Consider the following 20,908-nt stretch of genomic DNA (forward strand, 5'->3'; position numbering starts at 1 on the left):
GAGGAGAAAAGAGGAGGACAAGCGTGAGGATGCGAGCCCACCCAGCAGCTTTCCCTTCCTGACCTCCCCGTGATGTGCCTGAACCGTTCCTTGCCCTAAAAAAAATGCTTCCAGCCTTCCAGGCACCTGCTTGGGGTGCATCTCCTCCCAGCATCTCTTCATTTTCTGTACAAAAGGCACACCCCCGGCTAATTTTTATGGGGCTTTTTGGTGCTCAGGCTGGTTTCTGGCACTGGGAGTGACGCCCCGTCCCCAGGCTGATGGGGAATCATTGCCAGGAAGGGTCCTACCTGGGTCAAAGTGGGACTCCACGATGACACGGACAGCGCTGCTCTGCCCCAGGTCCCGCACACGGATGCTCTTGAAATCCTTCTTGATGTCGGAGCTGCGGAACAGCTCATCCAGCTGACGGAGGCGAGGGGAGGGAGGAGAGACAGACTGATCAACGGGGAGACCCAGGGCATGGGCTTAGGCTCCTCCAGCAAAAGATTTGGGGTCTCAGCAAGTCCTCTTGGCCTCAGCCCAGCTGGGGTCGCATTAAATCCGTTGCAAGAGGGATTTGGGATGGTCTCCGTTCATTATGGCCCAGAGTCAAAGGGTTAGCACAGGACCAGGACACAGCACGGGGAAAGCGAGCTGCACCCCACAGGGGAGGTGGGAGCAGAGACACCTCGCAGTTCGTGCAGGGATTTTCTGCTGCGTGGCATCTGAGCCTTCCCGAGCTCTCCCAAAGCCGGGTAAACCTGCTTAGACGCTCTGGAAAATCCCGCCGGGCGCCCTGCTGCATCTTTAAGCACCCGCCTGCTAAAAGGCTCCGCTCTCAGAGGCTGCGGGGTTTGTCCGACGGCACGCGGTGACAGCGACAGCAGGTCACAGCACCCAGCAGGTCAGGGCTCCAGCACCCCTGGGGCAATCCTGCCAGCCCTGCGCGGCACCGGCACCCGTCGCAGCAGGAGGCCACCCCTGCCTTCCCCTGGCCTCGGAGGGGAAAGGGGATGAACCGGGGAACGAAGCCTTTTGTGAGCGGGTTTGGGTCCTCGGGTAAAAGGCGCCGTTGTGTTGGGCAATGCTGATTTTGTGACAGAGAACTGAACGAACCATATGGTCCGTACGCCAGGCGCACATCTGCCTATATGGCTGTGCTGGGGGCTTGCCAGCTTCCAGTGCAGCACGGAAGCAGCTCCAAAAATGTAAATCTCCTCGCAGAGATGCTTATTATTTACTGAACCACACTGCAAGCTACACTGTGATGTTGTTACCCCAGCCAGGGCTTCCTCGGCGTGCCCAGACACACACAGAGCTCCGAGCCCCCTGCTCCAGGAGCTGGAGACACGGGGGGCTGCTCTATAAAGGTGGGAGACTGGATTTTTTTTTTTTTATCCCAACCTGTGTAGCTGAACCAGAAGGGCAAAGGGACGGGGGACGTGTTTTTGTCTACAGGCTTTTCGTGGAGTTACAGAAGCTTTGGAAAATCCAGGGTGTTAGGCAGAACCTCTTTTTTTTTGGACAGCCCCCCCACCGAGATCAAGTTGAAAAAGGAGCAGTTCGGACCCAGCACGTGATGAAGGATGCAAGCCCCCAACACGGCACGTGGTAGAGCCTATAATACACGTAGGCTGATAATAAAATTCCCCAAGGGTACCTGCTGGGCACAACCGGGCTGTGTACCAGCTCCTTACACTCTTACGTGCCCACCCCACGAAAGCGCACACCCTGGAGAGGAGCCGTGCTCGCCCCCAGCCTCTGCAGGCTAAATTCATCTAAAAAAAAAAAATAAAAATAAAAGCACACGGGGTGGTGCTCCTCCAAGGAGCCTTCTGCAAACAGGTTTCTGTGCTCTCGTGTGACGGAGAGCAACGAAGAGGTCACTGAGCACGGAAAGGAGAAGCTGGGGAGCAGTTTTTGCGCTCGGGGCAGCAGGGCGTGATGCTGGCGCACCCAGGGCGCAGCGCCTGGCCCCTGCCTTCGTGGGGTGGCTGCCCCGAATTGCGGGGCCCTCTTTTCTCTTGCCAAGCCCGGAAAGGCCCTCGGCAGCCTTCTGACCCCGCGCCGAGGACTCACCGCGCTCTCGATGCTCCTGGCCGTCTCCCCGAAGAGCTCCGACTTGGGGTCAGCCATCTCGGGGGTGTAGAAGAGCTCCTGGCCTTCCACCTCCTCCAAGATGAGCACTCCTTGGAAGACTTTGGTAGCTAAGGGGAGGGAGGGCAGACAAGACAAAGCCCTTTAGCCGGCTCGCGGGGAGGGGGCAGGCGTGGGGCTGAGAGCCGCGAGGAGCGTTTCGAGTCCCTGGGGGCGGGTGGGGGCACAGGGGATGGCAGTGTGCGGGTAGTGCCAGTGTCGGGGTTAGTCTGGATGGGTCTGGGAGAGCGCCATGGAGGATTAGTATCAGAGGGTGCTGGAGCGGATGGCAAAGACCAGGCTGGAGATGGCAGCTTTTACCATACGGTTTCCTCTGAGCTCCGGCCCGGAGAGAGCAGCAGCCCCCCTGCACCGGCTGAGTAACAAGAGAAAGACGTTAGCCAGAGCAGCACACAGGTCAACGCGGCGGGATCGGACACGCGCATGCAACGCGGGGCGAAACGCGGGCTCTGGGCCGGGAGAGGCGCGGGGAGACCCCGCCAGCAGGCTGTGGCCAGCCTGGAGACACCTCAAAAGCTCCCCGAGGTGTGGGCGCCTTCCTGGGAAGCTGGCGGAGCTGCCTCAAGGAGATCCCTGTCCGGGGGGGGGGGAAGTGGATAAAGAGTTTCAGAGCTTCTTCTGCAAGGTCCAGAGGAAAAGGGGATGATGCCCAAGGGTATAGGGCCAGTTAGGAGGACCTCAAAGAGGAGACGCCTGGGAAATTGCCCCAATGCAGCATTTTTAGGGCAAACGTATGAACATGGGGGCCAATGCTCCGGATGAGCACAGGTGTCTCTGTGTCTCCTTGCCATGGACACCGTGGAACAGCAGCGGACACCCCTGGGGAGCCCAGCACCAGTCACCAGCACCCCAGCGGCTCTCCCTCCTGGCCTGGCACTGGGCTGCTCCTGCTAAGCCCAGCTCCCTCTGCAGCCCTCACACCAGGTAAAACGGGAATCCAACCAATTCCCTCATCCCCCTGCGCGCCAGGAACGCGCAGAAGCCTGGGCTAGAAAAAAAAGAAACTGGTGAAAGTTTAAAGGCTGTGATATTCGAGGGAAAAAGAGTTCATGTAAACGAAGAAAACCACCGAGCGCACACGTGGCTGGCCGCTGGGGACCATGGCAGGGCACACAACGCCTGCTGGCCACCACGGCTCCAGCACATCCACGTGGACAACCCCGCCGGCACCAGCTCGGGACCTGGAAGAGCTCAGCCTGACTCAAAGCCCCACAAAGGGCGCCCAGCCCCGAGGACCGACTCACCCGGACAGTTGCTCCCCTCTGCGTCGGCGGCGGCCGTCTTGCCGTCAGAGCAGCACCCGAGCGGGGTGTTGTAGCACGTTGCCCTCTCGATGGCCGGCGTGGGGGTTACCTGGCTTTCTTCCACCTCCTCTTCCCCTGCAGGGCATGAAGGAGAACCTTAAGGACCTCAAATCTGTTAAACCACGGGGACGCTGAGCTCCCGAGCCCCGAAGCGCCCGCTCACCAGCGGAGCCGGCCCCGCTGGCCTCCTGGTCTCCGCTGGTGCCCATCTCTTGGTCCCCACTGCCCTCGGCGCTGCCCGATTCCACGTAGGCAGGCTGGGTGGTGGCCAGGACCACCGGAGAAGTGGCCAGAGGGCGGACGGTGGTCTTCGCCGCCCCGTGGGTCATCCAGGGCGTGGTGGCCGGCCTGGCCGTGGTGATGCGCCTCGTCGTAGGGTGAGCTCTTGGGGTGGGCTTGGCTTCTTCCGTCAGCGGGGGGCTGCTGGCCAGCTCGGTGGGCTCTGGAGCCTGGGTGCTCAGCTGCAGCGGCGGAGGAAGGATGAGTTTGTCCAAGGGCACGGTGGGCAGCGGCGTGGGAGGCGCCGAGTGGCTCGTGTGGGTGATGGACTCTGCGAGGAGCAGCGAGAGAACGAGGTGAGGAAGGGCAGGTTTGGGAAATGCTGTCCGTGACGCTGGGATGCACGGTGCAAAGCAGGGGCAGCGCAGGAGGAGGCAGCCCCGGGGCTGGGAGCAGCCTCAGGGCACAGAGGTGGCCCTGTCCCAGCGCTGGGGACAGCAGGCACTCACCGTGGCACTGCCCCGCGTGCTTCACCGTGATGAGCTGCCCCTGCCGGCACGCGATGGTCTGCAGCTGGCACTGGTCCCCGTAGGTGACACCATCGGAGCCACACACCTAGCAGGGCAACAGAGCAAGGCGTGAGCTGCGTCTGTTCTCTGCTAAACCCTGGGCAAAATAAACCCGTCCCCGAATTCCCTGGAGCAGAGCAGCTCAGAGGCGCCACCGACGCCCGGTGCTGGGGACGCCCACGACCGGCACGTCCCCAAACCACGCGGCGAGGACGGTGCCCGCTCCTGGTGGGCAGGGGGAGACCTCGAAGTCCCGAGCCTGGCGCCACCAACCCAGCCACGCATCCCTGCGCCCGCAGCCCAGCTGAGCCCCTCGGCGATGCCCCCAACCTTGGTCATGTTGGCCTCGGAGCAGAGCGGGGACGGGCACTCGCAGTGCGCAAAGCCGTTCACCTCCACGCAGGAGGCGCCGAACTCGCAGCTCATTTCCTCGCAGGATTTGGGGGCCGATGGGTCTGGGGTAGGGAGAGAAGGAGGAAAGGACGATAAAAAGTGTGTGCCCATCTTAAAACAAACCAATAATCAAAGCCAAGAGGCTATGCTGAATCCAACCCCCTCTCCTCCCAGGGACTCGCCAGAGCAGCGCTTCTGTCCCCACGTGTCCCTCTGGCCCGTGGCTCCCGCACCTTTCTCGCAGCCGGTCATGCCCAGCTTGCTGCCGTTGGGGCACTGGTTGCACTTCATGCCGGTGATTCCCGTCCTGCAGGAGCACAGCCCCGTCATCTGCTCGCAGTCGTCGCGCACCGAGCCCACCGGGTCGCAGTTACAGGCTGGGAGGGGAGGGGAAAAAGAAAAGGTTGTTCTGGTGGGGCTGGGGGGCTGGCAGCAGTCAATCCTCCAAAAAACGAGAAGGATGCGGGGACGACCACGACACCGGCTGCTACCCTGTGCTCACTGACCCAAAGGCTTGGATATAAAGGCTCCAGGTAAGAGCGAACGAGGTACGCGCTCGGGGAGCCGCTTCAGCAGTGCAGGTACAAAGCAGCCTGCTTGTTTCTAGCTTTAGCTTTCTGGCATCGATCACCTACTGAATCCTGGCGCGCCGGTGCTCCTAGGGCTGGGGAGGAAGCCAGGAGCTTGCCTGGAGCCCTGAGCATCCTCCCTACCCTACAGCGGCACCGTGTCCATCACCCAGCTCCCCGCGATTTCAGCAAGAAATGGGCAAAACCGCGGTCCCTGCGGAGAGTTTCTTTGCAGAAACAGCCGGCTCCACAGCACCAGCGTTAGGGTTCCCAGTTTTAAATGGCGCAACGACCCCACAGTGCCCAGAGCCTTGCCAAGAGCAGGAGACCCAGGGCAAGGTGTGCCGGCACTCACGCGTGCAGCCGCTCTTGCTGTCGGTGACGATGCCGCGGAAATTCCAGAAGCCGGGCTCGCAGCGGTCGCACTTGAGGCCCCCCACGCCCGGCTTGCAGGAGCACTGCCCCGTGGCGGGGTCGCAGGCCCCCCCGTAGGAGCCGTAGGGGTTGCACTGGCAGGTGCCTGCGAGCAAAAGAGAAGGCGTGAGGATAAATCCCGGCCAAGGACGGGAGCCACCGCGGGGAGCACGGAGCCACCCGCGCTGCTGAAAGCCTCCTCCTGCTCCAGCTGCGAGGGGCAGGACCTCCAGGGAGGGACCCGCTTGCTTTGCTCTCATCTACGGCTCCTCTCGCTTCGACATCAAAGGGAGAGGAAGCTCTTAGGGGTTTATTATTAATTCATTAATTGGGAACTCGGTGGAGGGAAGCGATCCGAAGATGGACGGAGAGGCGCCCCCTTAATCCCCAGGGAGAGGTGGAAAGGGGGCACGGGACAGAGCTGGAGAGCAACACAGGTGGGGCAGAAACCAGTGGGATCCCGTATGGGTGGAAAGGGAGGTGGGAAGCCGTCCCCATGGGTGGAAGGGCAGGGGACAGGACGTCCAGGGACGCACAGGAGCATCACTATGAGCCACCAGGGCGATGCCGAAGGCGAGACGCTCCGTCTCCTTCCCGACCTGCTCCCGCTGTCTGGGCTGGCCCCAGGAAGAGACAGCGGCTGAACGCTGCTGCTTTTTAAATTATCTGGTACATTAAGCAGCGCTACATCCTCGTCGGGCAGGCATTAGCCAGGCCCAGGCATGGCTTGAGTCACGTCTCCGCGGGGCGACGGGTTTCCCTGACAGGCGGTCGCAGCCTCAGCTGTTAACAGCTTGCTAATGCCTCTCAAAACGGGCCTTCTGCTCAAGCCCTGACTCCGGTAATTATTTAATAAATATTAATGAAACATTTGCCAGCTCAGCTCCCCGCATGGTGTCACCAAGTAGCCACAGGTCCCGGGGTGAAGGTCCGCGGGGGAACCTAAGGGCGCTGCCCCAGCTCAGGCTGCAGCGCGCGGAGCCCAGCATCGCTCGTGCCGCTCAGCCCGAGCTTCCAGCGATGGGATGAAGGCACAAAAGGGCACGGCCTGGCCCCAGGGGCACCTTCTGCTGCGTCCAGCACGGGCTCGGCACCAGGCAAGTCCTCAGCAACCTTCCTGAATTACAGGGGGCTTAGACCTGGAAGGTCACCACCAGGAGATGGCGAAGGGTGCGCGCGCACCTCCATGCGCACACGCTGCCTGTGGAGCTGGGGACAAACGGAGGCTTTATGGGCCTTTGGAAGTCCCTCGCTAGCTGAGGAACGGGGAGGGCCAACCTTTCTTCATTTTCCCTGGGATGGGACCCCAGGGACCCCCTCCCTGCCATCCCTCCTGCTTTCCAACCACCCTTGAGGGCCCCCTGTGCCCCCAAAAATGACCGTCACTTACTCGGGCACCCCGCTGCGCCCACGCCGAGCGCCAAGGTGGTGTTGTCCGGGCAGCACCCGTAGATGGTCTGGCTGCAGTGCACCACCAGGAGAGGCGGCGGGGTGGTGGCCAGGGCTGCGGAGGAAAGCAGAGAGGCACGCGGGTTATTTTGGCTGCCTCCGGGGCAGCGCAGCCAGCGCATGCGTCGAGCAGCCGGCAGCATCCCTGCAAAGCCACGGGGTCCTCGCGGGGATGCTGGGGAAGGGGTGATGGGAGGCCCTGGCTTTGGCCAGGGGAAGGACGGGGGCACAAAACAGGGACACCAGGGCACCGCTGCGGGGTCTCACCGCGGCAGGCTCCTTGGCTGGTGACGTAGAGGTCCTGGCGCTTTTCGCACCGCGTCTTCTTCAGCTCGCACTCGTTGGCGTAGGTCACGCCGTCAGAACCACAGACCTGCCAGGACAGAGCGGGGAGCTGCTCAGGGCAGGTTCCCCGTCCATAGGATCCCCTCTCCTGCCCCAGGAAGCACGTGGAGAGAGGCCACCGGGTTGGAGAGAGCCCCAAAATGCCCAGCGCACTCACCGGGCTGCGCGGCACCGCCAGGCAGGTGAAGTCGCACACGCAGCGGTCGTCCTCCGCGTCCTCGTCCCACCAGCCCCCGTACTGCCGGCACCGCTCCTGCTCGCACTCGCTCCCGTCGCCGGAGCCCGAGCCCCCCGAGCCGCACTCTGGAGCGGAAGAAATCTGGGGTGAGAGGAGGGTCCCGGCCACCAGGGCAGGGCCGGGGGGAAAAAGACGTCCCCTCAAAGCCCCCTCCATCCCCATCACAGCAGGTTTAACCTCCTCAAAGGCACAGAATTAGAGAAGAGTTCGGTTTGGAAGGGACCTTTGGAGATCATCTCGTTCCCTCAGCTCAGTAGGGAGACTGCTGCCACCACCGCAAACACGCAGGGCAGAGGGAGGGATGGGGTCTGGGCTGGCTCCGACGGCCAGTCAGGCACAAACTCCTGGCTCGGCAGGCAAACAACATAAAAACCCTGTCCCTGGCCTGGCTGCCTCTCTGAAAGATGCTCAGAGCTCCGGCAGCGGGAATAGAGATGTTGCTGATTTCAAAGGTTTCTTTAATTAAAAGGAGAAAAAAAAAAAAAGAAAAGGAGGGGGAAAAAAAAGTGAAGCGAAAAAGCGAAAAAGGAAAACCTGCCCCTTTTTATTGAGCGATCAAAGGCTGGGAGCTGGCATTACACAGAGAATTATTTAAGATCTTCTCCCAGGGGGACATCAACCTGCAGCTCCCGAAGGAGGGCCGTGATCAAACACCGTGCTCTGCCTCGCCGTCTCCCTGAGCCCTGCCGTGCTCTGAGGATTTTTTTTCCAGTGCAACGAGCTGGGGAAGCTCAGCTGGCCGGGCTGGCACGTCCCTGCAGCCAGCTTTAGGAGAGGTTTAAGCTCTCAGCCGGCGTTAACCCCCACGGGGCGCTCGGGAGGTCCTGAGCGCCAGCAAAGCAAGTCGGAGGGCTCCCAGCTTCCTTTTACAGGGTGCTGCTGTGCTTTTCCCAAAGCACCCAGAGATGGGTAAAGGACGGGGCTGAAGGAGCGGGATCACGGCTAGCAATGGGGGATGCCACAGCAGATCTCCTCCCCAGCTCTGCCCTGCTTTTTTTTTTTTTTGGGAAGGACTCGGAAAAAGCAGCCTGGGGGTGGATTTTCCCCAGCTGCCCAAACCCAGCTGGGATGGTCCCAGTGGAGGAATGGATTTGGGACCGTCAGGGAGCACAAATCATCCCCCCAAGGGGGGTGACGAGCATTGCGGAACGACCTCGAGCACCCCGCAGGAGGGTCCCCACCCGGAGCAACCCCGTGCAGAGCCAGCAGCCCAGCGCCCCCGCCACCCAAAACGCTGCCTCTCCTCCAAAATAAACCCAGGGTAGCACGAAATGAAAGCCGCCACGCATCTCCGCGGCGGCGCCCCGGGGCAGGGCGGCAACCTACCGTCCTCGCACGGCCCCGTCCTGGCCACCTCGATGCTCTGCTGGCGCTGGCAGGCGGCCGCCCGCAGCTCGCAGCGGTTGCCGTAGGTGAGCCCGTCGGTGCCGCACACCTGGCCCAGGGGCTGCCCCTCGCAGCGGGGGCACACGCACTGCCCCCCCACGCACGTGCTGCCGAAGGAGCACACCGTGCTGCCGCAGGACTCTGTGGGGACACGGGTGAGAAATCCCGGTTAATTCCCTGCTTGAGGGGGGGTCGGGCTCCGCCGGTCTCCTCGCTGGGATTTGGAGAGGGTCCGCGCGCTCAGCCCCGCAGCGCCAGGCTGGGCGGGTTTCACGGGGGCTCGGAGCGCTGCTTTCAGCGAAGTGTCGCGTTGTTCTAATGAAGAAGCGAGGCAAGGCTTTTAATTCATTAAGAAATTAGCACAGGCGGCTCCCCGGGATGGGGAGTAGGGAGGGAACACGCAGGCAGAGAGGAATTAACCCCCCGGGACGGAGGGAAGGGAAAGCTGCCGGAATCTGCGCCACCAAACAGCCCCTTGGTGCTTCCCATTTCGGTTTCCCATATTAATGTGTTTTTAGCCCAATTTCCTCGCTTGGCTCAGACAAAGCAGAAAGCCACCCGTCCCCAACCTGGGGTGTCTCTGGTGCCTCCCCGCAGGGCCACAAACACCCTGGGGAGCCTCGCGTGGCCGTGCCCAGGCACCCCGGGTGGGCAGGGAAGGGGAGGGGGGGGGTCTGACCATCCTCTCCCCAAAACGCCACCGAAAGGAGCGAGAAGAGGGACGAAGGGGACCTTGCCAGACTCACTGCAGTCGCCTTGGGCGGCCACCAAGATGTTCTTCTGCTGCGTGCACGCCCGGACGTGGAGCTCGCACTCGCTGCCGTAGGTGTTGCCGTCCGTGCCGCAGACGGGCTGCGAGGAGGGCACGCACTCCGTGGGGCACACACACCTCCCCGTCTCCGCCTCGCAGATGGCCCCGAACTGGCACTTGCCACAGCGGTCTGCACGGGCGAGGAGCGAAAAAAAAAAAAAACACCAAAAAGCAGGTTAGAGCAGCGGGGAGGGCAAGGGCATCGCTCTCCGGTGAAGCTCCGAGCTGAAATAAACTCCCCGCTGCAGCCCCCTCGCCCGCGCAGGTCCTCGCTGGGCCAGGAGGTGAGGCTGGGGGAGGTAGGGAGGGGGGGGAACTGCTGGTAAAAGCCGTCAGGGCCAGGAGTAATCATGATGAAACGTCCCCAGCGCTGGAAGCTGTTACGGCTAAATAGGAGGCGGGAGAGGGCGCGGGGCCGAGCGCAATTAGGGGATTGATAAATTAGCGGTGGCTGTGGGGTGCGGGGCGCAGCCCCCGGGCTCCCGGGGGGCAGGACTCGAGAATGGGAAGGCAGCAGGGTGGGAGGTTTGGCTGCAAGCCCCGAAGCCAATTTGCTTCCCAAAACGGGGTGCAGGTGCTCCCCAGGGGCACCGCTGCCTCCCCGCCCAGCACCCTGGGGCGGCTGTGCGCCCGCCCGCCCGCCCTGCGGGACCTCCCTGCACTCCTGGGGACGTGACACGAAGGTGACACCACCGCCTGCTACCCCCACGGGGGGAAATCCAGAGGCTGGTTTCACGCAGGGAAGGGAACAGCCCCAGCCCAGGACCAGGCTGGGCTGCAAAATCCACCGCAGGCTCCCTGTGTGCAGGTCCGAGATCCTGCAGATTGGTTTTTTTTTCTCATTTTCCTTTCACCCAGCAGGAAGGGGAAACGACTTGAAGGCACCAAGGCAGGGCCACGGCTGTGCCACACCGAGCTGCAGGCACAAAGACCGGGCTCCCGACCCCCACCCTGCAGATTGAGGGCAAAACAGCAGGATTTTGACAAAAGCGCAGGAGCCCAGCCCTGCCCGCGCCCCCCAGCAGATTGCGCGATGGGCTGAGCGCTGGGCCTGTGTGCAAACACTTTCTGCCTGGCAAAGCTGCGCTGGCACGAGCAGAGAGCTCGCAGATGGAAGAGCTGCACGTGGGTCTCGATTGCACGTGCAAGGAGAGCTCTTGCTACGAAAGAGGACGGATCCTGCACCCTCCAGGGGCGAGCTCACTGCACCCCAAACCGTCCAGCAGCGTCCTCCAGGGGCGAGGACGCACACCGATGCCACCCTCCCCTCCTTTCCCCGTGCACAGCAGCACCCAAAGCACAGATGCACCCAAGCAGCCCTGCTGGGAGCACCAAGAGGCTGGCTCCTTACCGCAGGGCCCCTTGTGCTTCACCCTGATCTCCCTCCTGAGGACGCAGGCCATGGAGTCGAGCTCGCAGGGGTTGCCGTAGGTGCGGTTGTCGCTGCCGCAGACGGGGTCGTAGCGGCCCTGGCACACCTGCTGGCACTCGCACACGGGCTCCTGGTTCTTCACCACGCACGTGGCCCCGAAGGTGCACTCCACGCTCACGCAGGGGCTGGGGGTGCCCAGGTCTGCAGAGGGGACGGGAGAGACGGGGCGTCGGGGTCAGCCCGCTGCGTGCCGAGCGTCCCCGGGCACGGTGCATGGCGAGGCATGCCAGCACCTCCAGCACCCCCCCCGCCTCCCCAAAAAGCTGTGGCAATCGCGCAGAGCTCCTGGCCTCGCAGCAGCCCCCGCTCCTCCCGTGCCCCCCCCGCATGCCCGGCTCAGCATCCCCCCCATGCTCGGCAGAGGTTTGGGGTGGGAAGCAGGCACGAGGTCTTCCCCCCGTGCGCCCGGCTGCTCTCCTCCGTCCCACGCCCCTCGAGGAGGAAGCCAGGCTCTGATCAGCCCCACAGATTTTTTATGGCTTTCTGAGCCCCCCCCCCCGATGTTGGGGTCTCCCTGGCATCGGGAGGCATCGTTCTGCAGGGGGGGGGCAGCACAGGCTGCGGGCTCCCCTTTGCCAGCAGCCAGCACCCCTCGCCCCGCGCAGCCGGGGAGGTTTGGAGACGGTGCCAGGGCTGAGCCGGCGCTGCTTGGGGACCCCTTCCCGGCACCCAAGAGAAAATCCCCGAGGACACGGGGCGAGGGAAGGACGTGGACTGAACGAGGACACAGCGAGAGGAAGGATGTGGGGACAGACAGGGGTGAGATGGATGCAGGCGCAGACGCGGCGCGGCCCCCGTGGCGAGGAGCAGCGGGGCAGGCAGGGGACGGGGGGCCAGGCAGAGCCCCCCCAGCTGCCGGCAGGGCCCGGGGGTGCTGGTTTTCCTCCCCTGCTGGGCACAAGGGGATGCAGCTGCAGGGCAGGACCAAGGTTTGAGCCCTCTGGAGCTTGGCTGCGTGCTGTCAGCCGGCAAGAAACCAGCCCGGAACAGGGGCACCGGTCAGTCCCAATGTGGGATCTTGAATTTTTTCTCTTTGGGCAGTCCCTGCCAAGTCAGAGCTTAGAGCAAAGGAGCAGGGGGATGATTCGGGCATGGGGTCACTGCTCGGACCCTGCCTTTCCACCTGTCCTCCATTTCCCTGCGGCTGAGGGGTTTACGAGCTGTGATGCTGCTCACATCTCCTGCTTGTGGTCCGTTTAAAAGCAAAACAAAGCACCCGTACCGTAAGCACAGCCCCCAAATACGCAAGAGGCAGTGTGCTTGTATGGAGAAAGAGCCCAAAAGCACAAGTTCCACACCCAAGGGCACGATCCCATAGCTGCTGGCGAGCTTTGCAGAGCCCTAACCAAGCCCCCATAGCTGGGGACCCCGAGCCCCCCTGCGAGCCTGGGGCTGGGAAGAGGTAAGCAGCTCCAAAGCTGTGCACAACCCCTGGCGTCACACCCAACGGGCTCCATCACCAGCTTTATGGGGCCGTAACGGGGTTTTCCTGGGGAAGAACCACACGTGAGCGCAGCCAGCTCCTCGGTGCTGCCAAAAAGGGGCCCGCGGTGCTTTGCTGGGTGCTGGGGGGCCGCAGCCCCTGCCCCGGGGCCGCCCCGGCGAGCGCAAATCACTGCGGGGAGCAAGGGGACGAGCGCAGGAAGGAGCAGGAGGGAAAAGGGGGGCAAAAGGAGAGGGAAAATCAACCAGGAGCAGTCCAGAGGGATGGATCGGCCAGAGCGGGGCTTGCAGAGGACGGGGGTCTTGCCAAACCCACTCTCATTTGCCCCTAAGGGTCAAGGCACCGCCAGCAGCAGCCGAGCCCCCGCTGGGTGTCTCCGTCCCGGTGAGAGGTGTGCGGGGGGCATGGGGATGGGGGCGAAACCGGGGGAACCTCTCCGTCCCAGGGGCTCTTAAGCAAAACTGGAGAGGAAGGGAGCAGCGGGGAGAGGCCAGGGCTGCCACTGGCTACGGAGAAGGGGAGAAAGCCGACCTCCTAGCAGAGATGTCCGGGTAGGGAGCAGAAGGGTGCTGCGAGGACACAGTTCCTTCCTCCAAACAGGCAACGCTGTAAAACACAAGACACAGACGAAAGAGGAAAGAGAGAGAGCGGAGGGGAAAGAGAGCAAAAAGAGGCAGGGAGGAAAAGACAGATGCAACTCCAGATACCTTCCCTCCACCTCCTGTCCACACCGGCCTCGTCCCAGCCCTCCTTCCCCAGCTGCCCCGTCACGGGGTGAAAGCAGGGAAGGATCCAAAGCAGGGCCTGGGCTGTTGTGCTTGGCTTTGCCTCTTTGCCTTGCTGCTGGAAAAGACAACGGCTGGGCTCAGAGTGTACGAGGTGTGTGGGAGAGATTCAAACACTGCTGCCGTATGAATGGTCTGCGCTTCGATTCCCTCTGGCAGCCCCCTGTATCCTCAAAGAAAGGAGCTGCAGACGCCTGGGCTGGGTTCACGTCTGTGGGTGCTGGATGAAGGCAGAGGTGGCAGCATCCTCAGCCTGCCCTGCTCGCTGGGTTTCCTTGAGTCCTGCCCTGCCCTGGCATCCCAAGGACCCCGAATCCCAAGGACCCCGAATCCCAAGGACCCCGCATCCCAAGGACCAAGGGCTCCCACCCCACCGGCACACAGCTGCTGCCGGCTGTGTGCACCTGGGCGGAGGGCTTAAATAACTGAGAACACAACTGAGAGGGGAAAAACGGATGCGCAGGGACCGCATCCCGCTGTCTGCTGGCCTCACTCCACAGACGTGGCGCAAAGGATGCCAGACGGGGAGCAGGGCAACTCCCAGCAATCCTCCCTCTGCTTTTCCCCGAAATATGGGATGCCTTACAAGCCCAGCTGAACACAACAGCTCCTCCAACGCTGGCCGTGGGCACCTCGCACCCTGCTTTGTCCCCATCCTCCTCCTCCTCCTCCTCCCACACCAGGGACACGGGGAGGCAGAAAAGCGCCCTTGCTGCCCTCCCCATACACAGGACCCGGGGACCTGACTCAGAAGCATCCGAAAGCCAGAAACACGCTGAAATGGGTGATTAAAAATAACAGCCGTCATTACACTGAGCGGGATTTTGGGAGCCTGACGAGCAATTTTCCAGCAGCTGGGCCTGGCAGGATTAAAACCTAGCGCGGGAGCGCAAAGCCAGCAGAACAGACCCAAAACACCGGGCGGAATTTCCAAGTGCTTCAGGAGGTTTGAAGCGCCTGATCCCTTATAAAACATCAGCTTAGAACGACGTGCTGAACCTCTGGTAAAATCAAAGCCAGGCTGAAACGACCGGTCCTTCGAACTCATGCAAACCAATCCGGTGTTCGACCTTCTTCATTTTCCCATGCAAAAATTTTAAAATCCGATGTTCCCAACATCCTAGGGCCCTGAAACCCCCTCCTCTAAGATAATGTTTCCATTGGAAAGGTCAAAAGCTTCTCCCAGAGATGTGACAGAGCCACGCTGAGACCTCCGGAGAGCGGGAGCGCTGGGGCCGGATCCTGCGGGAGAGGACCTGGAGCCGAGAGAGGTGGGCATGGAGGGGAAGCATGGCAGGAGCTCGGGGTCTGGCACTACCCTGGGGGGGAGGAATGAGCGGGGTGGGCTGCACGGGACCCGCCCGGTGATGGGGCCGTGGGTGGTGGAGGCGGCGGATGAGAGGAGCTGGTGGACATCGCTCGGGTGCTCCCGCGCTAGCGAGCACAGCGGAGAGAGACAGAGCAAGGAGGAACACAGAAACACACACAGACACGGGACACTTGGCTGCTGGAAGGCAAAAAGAGCACGAGGAGCCGATAACTGGGGGCCGGCCGGCCGTAAAACCGAGGGCATCGCTCCGAGGTGGGCACCCAGCCACACCACTTACCTGCTGCGCCCCAGCACCAGCCCCGGGACGGGGCTGCTGGGACGGGAACGAGAGGTGCGGGCGGGCGGCCCGGCGGCACCGGTGCTTACCACAGGGTCCGCTGTGCTTGACGGGGATGGCGGCCTTCTGCTGGCACTCGGCTTTCTGCCGCTCGCACTCGTTGCCATAGGTGCGGCCGTCGCGGGCGCAGAGCGGCCGGTAGGCGCCGTCGCACGAGAGGCGCTCGCAGGAGCAGCGGGCGGCGCCGCGGCGGTTCAGGCAGACCCCGTTGAACTTGCACTCGTCCTTGCATTTGTCTGCAAGAAGGGAATTGGGCTGCAGGGCTCGCCTCGAGGGCGGAGAGCACGGGGAGAGGAAGGAGGACGAGCGCTCCCGTTCCCCAGGGGGCTGGGGTACTCACCCTGGTGCTGGCACTGCCCCGATCGCACCTTCTGGATGTCCAGCCCGCGCAGGGCCCCCGAGCGCCCCATCACGCACTCGTTGTCGTACGTCACCCCGTCGTCCCCGCACACGGGCTCCCGTTTCGGGGGGCAGTTCTCGGGGCGGGGGAGCAGGTCGGCCCTCCGGGTGCGGGGGTTCACCCGGCACACGCGGTTCATGTCGTTGAGGATGCCCTTGCAGGGGTCTGCACGGAGATGGGGAGGAGGAGGAGGAGAGCAGGCGGTCAGGCACGTTCAAATCCCACCCAAGGAGGTGCTTCCAAAGTGCCCCCCCATCCCCACGCACCCCTGGGTGTCCCCGTTGGGGTTCAGGGTGCTGGTCTCCCCCTCCCCAGGACCCACGTCTATGGGGGCTCGTGTCGCTCAGAGCTGCTCACTGGGGACACGCACCCTACCCAAGGTGACCATGGATGGGATGAGCTTTTTAATTTTTGAGTGTTTCCACCCTTTAATCCTATTCTGTGAAAGCCCCGAATTTATCACCTGCCCTATCCACTCTCTCCCCCACCTTGCAGGGCACCCTCGTGCCACACAGCTCATCCCATCCCATCCCGTCCCATCCCATCCCATCCCATCCCATCCCACCCCACCCCATCCCATCCCCAAGCTCCTCCAAACACCTGCAGGACCTCCTGCCCAGCCCAGACCACCTGAATTTCTGCTGACTGCCAACAAAATCGAGGGGGAGCTGAAAGGAGCCGCGATGCTCCGAGCCTCCCCTCTGCCCCAGAAACCGGGAGCACCCAGGGTGACACCAGCCCCGTCGCGCCTCCCACTCGCACCCGGTCGCCCTACTTGGGGCTGAGCAATCGATGCGAATTTCAGGTCTGCAGCCTGCCCCAGCACACTCCCACACCTTCCCCCGGGGACAAACGGGGCCTGGCACGTGGCCTGGTGATCTCACGGCTTTCCTAACGAGCACAGTTGCTTTTAATTAGGAGCACCCATCGCTAGACTAAGAGGAAGAAGCATCGTTGGAGTGGCAGGACCACTGAATTTCCACACCCCCCCCCCCCCCGACCATGCCTCTACTTCTACTTTTGCACACGCAAAAAATTTCACGCGATGCCCACCAAGGGCTGGGGACTCACCGCAGGCTCCGTCAAACTTCTTGAAGACGTTCTCCTGCTTGTCGCAGGCGTGCTTGTTGAGGTCGCACTCGCTGCGGTAGTCCTTGCCGTCGCTGCCGCAGACGACGCTCTCGGCCACGCCGCTGCAGGACGCGGGGCACACGCACTTGGCCCCCTGGCCGTCGGCCGAGCGCACGCACGTGCTGCCGAAGCTGCACGTCACCTCGGCGCAGGGGTCCTTGGAGCCTGGGGGGAGGACGGGGCGTGAGCGTCGCCAACGTTTCCCCCACGCCTGCCTCGATAACCCCGAGCATTAAAGCTCGGACCCAGCATCCTTCGCTTGGATCCGGGGGATGCTGGAGCCGGCGTCCGTCCCTGGAGCTGCGGCATCCACCCCGGTGCTGAGGCTGGGCAACTGGTCCTGACCCACAGCAAGCAGGGACAGGGAGCTCAGCCCCTGCTCGCCGCACCCCCAGCCCCCTCACCGCCAGCCCCTCGCCCTCCACGAGCCCCGAGAGCCTCCTGCTCCAGCACGAGGGTCCTTGAGGTGCCTCCCGTGTGCCGTAATTAGAGGAAGAGCTTAAGGAGCAATTTCCTCCCTGCCAGGGGATTGCCAGAGTTTGTTTGCCAGCTCTTTTTTTTTTTTTTTTTTAATAAATTCATCACTTTTTTTATGATGATGATTTTAAATAAATCACCCGGTGCTCTCCCCTCCTCTACCGAGCGCCCCAGCAGGGGAGCCGGGTGCGGATTTATTGCAAGCCAAGCGCGCCGCGTGCGAGAAAGGTCAAGTTAATTTACTCGCAGACGAGGAGGCTGGGGTCTCATTTACACAGCTCTCTGCTCCCAGCTGGTGAATGCCAGCCAGGGGAAGGGCTTTCATCAGCCCACCCAGCCTGTGCGCACGCCGCCGCAGGGCTGAGGCGCGGCGGGGAGGCTGAGCCGGCTGCGAGGGGGCTGCTCCCAGCGGGTCCGCATCTCCGGAACGCCCCTGGGACATCAGCGTGCCTGCTTCTTACACCCTGTTGGTGTTTCTCGCCTCGTCTTTTCCCTGCGGGTCCGTGCCCAGCCACCCAAGAGCATCCCCAGCACCCGAGCACGGCCATGGGGTCGGAAGCATCGCCGGCCCTGCACACCCTTCACCTCCCGGCCCCAGCCCCGGCGCGGTGCTCACCGCAGGGTCCCTTGCTGATGACCTTGATGCGCCTCTGCTGGTTGCACTGGGCTTTCTCCAGCTCGCACTCGTTGCTGTAGGTGGAGTAGTCGGAGCCACAGACGGGAGCCACCACCACGGGGCACGCGGTCTTCTTGCAGACGCAGGAGGCCTGGGAGGGGTCGGCGGGGCTCCTCTCGCACACCGCCCCGAACCCGCACAGCATCCCTCGGCAGGCTGGGGACACAGACGGGGGACACCTGAGGCACAGCACGCCCGAGACGTGGGGCAGAGCCCGGCTCGGGGGGGCTGCAGCCCACCAGGGACCGGGTTGGGGATGGCAGAGGATGCTCTGGGCGCGGGGCGAGGAGGAGGGTGCCATCTCCAAATGTCACCTCGTCGACAGCCAGGGGGAAAAGGAACGTCAAGGGATGGAAAGGAAAATATCCTCGCGTGGGACGCACCGCCCCGCACACGCTGCTTTATTCGGTGCCGCTCATGCAAAGCAGCTCAAGCCCGTGGCTGGAGTCTCTCCGAGAGGAGCGGCACGAATTTCTTATCACCTCCGCTAATCAGAGCAGGCAGCGCAGACCAGTTCAGCATCTGAATTGCAAATGCAGCAGGGAATGGCGTTTTTACGCTCGGGGGAGGAAGAGAGGGAGAGGACGGGTGTCCCCAAACCCAGCTGGTGCAGGTGAGACAGGGAGCCAGGGACACCCGAGCCTGGTGCCGGCGCCACGCACCTCGCGCACAGCCTGCGTTGGAGATGGAGCCTGACCTACATAATGGCAGAACAAGGAGTCGTAAAAGGCAAAATAAAATGAGCTCGACAGTGGCTCATTTACACTTCAATTCCCGGGCATTTGCCTTCAACCGCCTTGAGATTTTGAGCTCATATGCACAGCAACAATGCGCCACTAAGAGACTAATATCATCAAATAAAGAAGAACTCTCTTTCTCTCTTGCCCAATATCTAAAAGCAATTTATCATTTTTATGAAGCGCTCTGGATAGTCTCTCCCGCTCCTGCCATTGCTGCTCTTTCTCTCTCCCTTCTGTTTTTTCTTTTAAATACAGATAAGCCTGTTGAGCTCTGAGCTCTGGAGGTGCAGGGGAGGACCGGGAGGGATGCGAGCAGCAGGACATGCGGGGACCCATCCTGTCCCCTTCCCCACGGCACCAGGGGCACGGAGCAGGAGCGTGACCAAGCTTTGCTGTGTCCATATGAGGAGCTGGAGGGCAGCTGGAGGGCTTGGAGATGTGCCCCAGGGACATCAAAGCACCCCATGGGCAGCACAGGCTGGGGACCCAGGAGGGGCAGGGCTCCTTCCCGCACCGTACCTCGATTTCTGCCCCAAAGGAGCGGTGCCCGCCAGCATCATTTATCCTCTCAAAAGGAATCATTAAAACACACACGCGTCACGCAGCCTTCACTTACATCAACTAAAAGAACTCCCCACGCAAGGCAAACCAACCCTGAGCCTCCTCATAGCTAAACCCATGGGGCAAAACCCCACGTGCTTTGCACCGTGGTGCTGTTCCGGAGGGATGGAGCAGGATTAAAAACATAGCAGGAGCCCACGGATGCTCTGCCCGGCTTTTCGGGATGCACCAGCTCCAGCATCACACAGACAGACCGGGAAAGCAAGAAGAGAAGGGTGCCCAAAATCTTAAAGGAGGTGGCAGCGGCAGCTCTCTAATTTCTTGACCTCTTCTGCTCCTGCCTTTCACCTCAGATCATTAAAAAAGGAGAGGGAAGGGCTTCCAAAGAAGGAAGGGTTTCCAAAGCTGCCCTACTTCTGCTCCCACTGAATCGGAGGAAGTTTTGGCGGAGCCCAATTTAAGGCAGCCCCGAGCGTTTCCGAAGCCCGGTGCTACCAGGCTTGGTGCTGTTTTCGGGTGCTGCCTCTCCCCGCAGCTCGCACATCCCTCCCGCCTCTCCCTCCGTCCCCACCGTGCCAGCAGTAAGGTGTCCCCGTCAGATGCGACTTCTGGAGGGGTTAAACCACCGCCAATGGCCTCGACCCTTCTCCGAAGGAACTTCAGGGGTCGTTAATTCGGCTTTGGAGCCAAGCTCTCTGAGCGATCTGCTTTGTACATGGGTCGCCCACGTGTATTTAAGGTCTTGGTTTGAAGTGATAAAAGCAGTGGTAAAAGACAAAAAAGGCCACAAAGTTAATCGGGTCAGGTCACAGAAGGAAAGCGGATGGTTTATCAGAACCGAGATCTCACTCTATTCCTCCACCTGGAACCATGTTCCCAACATACAAACTAAAGAGGTGATAAAGGGCATTTATTTACCTCCTGGCCCTAAGAGGGAGGTAATTCCCATTCCCGTGAGCTCCATCACCGCACACCCCAGGCTGCCAGGCACTCACCGCTCGGGGACAAAGCCCTGGGTGTCCCCAAAGCCACCAGGGCAGCACGGGGCAGTGGGGCGCAGCGGGGCCAAGCACCGGGGCACGCTGCGGACGGGGACCCCGCATCGCTGATTTTCTGTGTTCGGGCCAAGAAACAAAGCAAGACACACACAAATGCTTCAAACCAGAAACAAATTGTGATGGGCAAATTGGCTGTTTGGGTTTCTTTCACTTCTAATCATCACCAGTGCCTCTGGTGAGGGAGCCTGGTCATTCCCAGCAGGAGATTTTTAAAGCTCACCCACCCAACACAGCGATGCGCTCGGGTGGCGCGAGCTCAGAACCGGCCCGAATAAACCAAAACGCCTCAATTCCCCTTCCGTGGGGCGGCAGGTTGGGATTCAGAGGGGTTTTCCTCCTTCCCAAGCACCTCGAAGCTCTCGAGGAGGGCAAGGAGCAGCCCCGGCGAGGTGTCTTTGCACCGCTCAGCCGTGCGGAACAAAAGGCAGGGCTTGGCTCGCTGCAACCGCACCGAACGGCAGCCAAGCCCCTCTCCGTCTCTTAGCAGCACCGGAGCAGAAATAGGATAATAAGCAATAACAACAATAACCGTAATAACAATAATAAGAGGTGCACCTGCTGAAGAGGAGTGGGAGAGCAGAAGGTGTTTGGTACAAATAAGGCAGGCCGAAGCACGCCCGGCCCAACCAGCGTGGTGCCCGCGGGAGGACAGGGCGCGAAGCAGGAAGGGTTTGTAGGAGATCAGAGCTCCGCTCGGACAC

The 20,908-nt window shown here is 61.9% G+C and overlaps 1 protein-coding gene across 5 annotated transcripts in view; it reads right to left on the bottom strand.

Moving 5' to 3' along the window:
* The window catches only part of AGRN (agrin), an 81,175-nt gene that overhangs the window by 14,573 nt on the left and 45,694 nt on the right, over nucleotides 1-20,908 (bottom strand). For all 5 annotated transcript variants that reach the window (XM_083802502.1, XM_083802501.1, XM_083802500.1 and 2 more), the window contains 18 exons: nucleotides 17,789-18,004; nucleotides 16,636-16,860; nucleotides 15,505-15,729; nucleotides 15,194-15,400; nucleotides 11,188-11,409; nucleotides 9,772-9,966; nucleotides 8,966-9,166; nucleotides 7,559-7,704; nucleotides 7,324-7,429; nucleotides 6,998-7,111; nucleotides 5,549-5,713; nucleotides 4,858-5,001; nucleotides 4,562-4,686; nucleotides 4,172-4,277; nucleotides 3,607-3,993; nucleotides 3,384-3,518; nucleotides 2,062-2,189; nucleotides 291-405 (listed from right to left, as the gene is read on the bottom strand). In XM_083802502.1, the coding sequence (XP_083658628.1) occupies nucleotides 291-405; nucleotides 2,062-2,189; nucleotides 3,384-3,518; nucleotides 3,607-3,993; nucleotides 4,172-4,277; nucleotides 4,562-4,686; nucleotides 4,858-5,001; nucleotides 5,549-5,713; nucleotides 6,998-7,111; nucleotides 7,324-7,429; nucleotides 7,559-7,704; nucleotides 8,966-9,166; nucleotides 9,772-9,966; nucleotides 11,188-11,409; nucleotides 15,194-15,400; nucleotides 15,505-15,729; nucleotides 16,636-16,860; nucleotides 17,789-18,004 (3,162 nt within the window). The remainder of the gene's footprint in view (nucleotides 1-290; nucleotides 406-2,061; nucleotides 2,190-3,383; nucleotides 3,519-3,606; nucleotides 3,994-4,171; nucleotides 4,278-4,561; nucleotides 4,687-4,857; nucleotides 5,002-5,548; nucleotides 5,714-6,997; nucleotides 7,112-7,323; nucleotides 7,430-7,558; nucleotides 7,705-8,965; nucleotides 9,167-9,771; nucleotides 9,967-11,187; nucleotides 11,410-15,193; nucleotides 15,401-15,504; nucleotides 15,730-16,635; nucleotides 16,861-17,788; nucleotides 18,005-20,908) is intronic.

This window comes from Anser anser, assembly GCF_964211835.1.
Source record: "Anser anser genome assembly, chromosome: 17".
NCBI classification, from domain to species: domain Eukaryota; kingdom Metazoa; phylum Chordata; class Aves; order Anseriformes; family Anatidae; genus Anser; species Anser anser.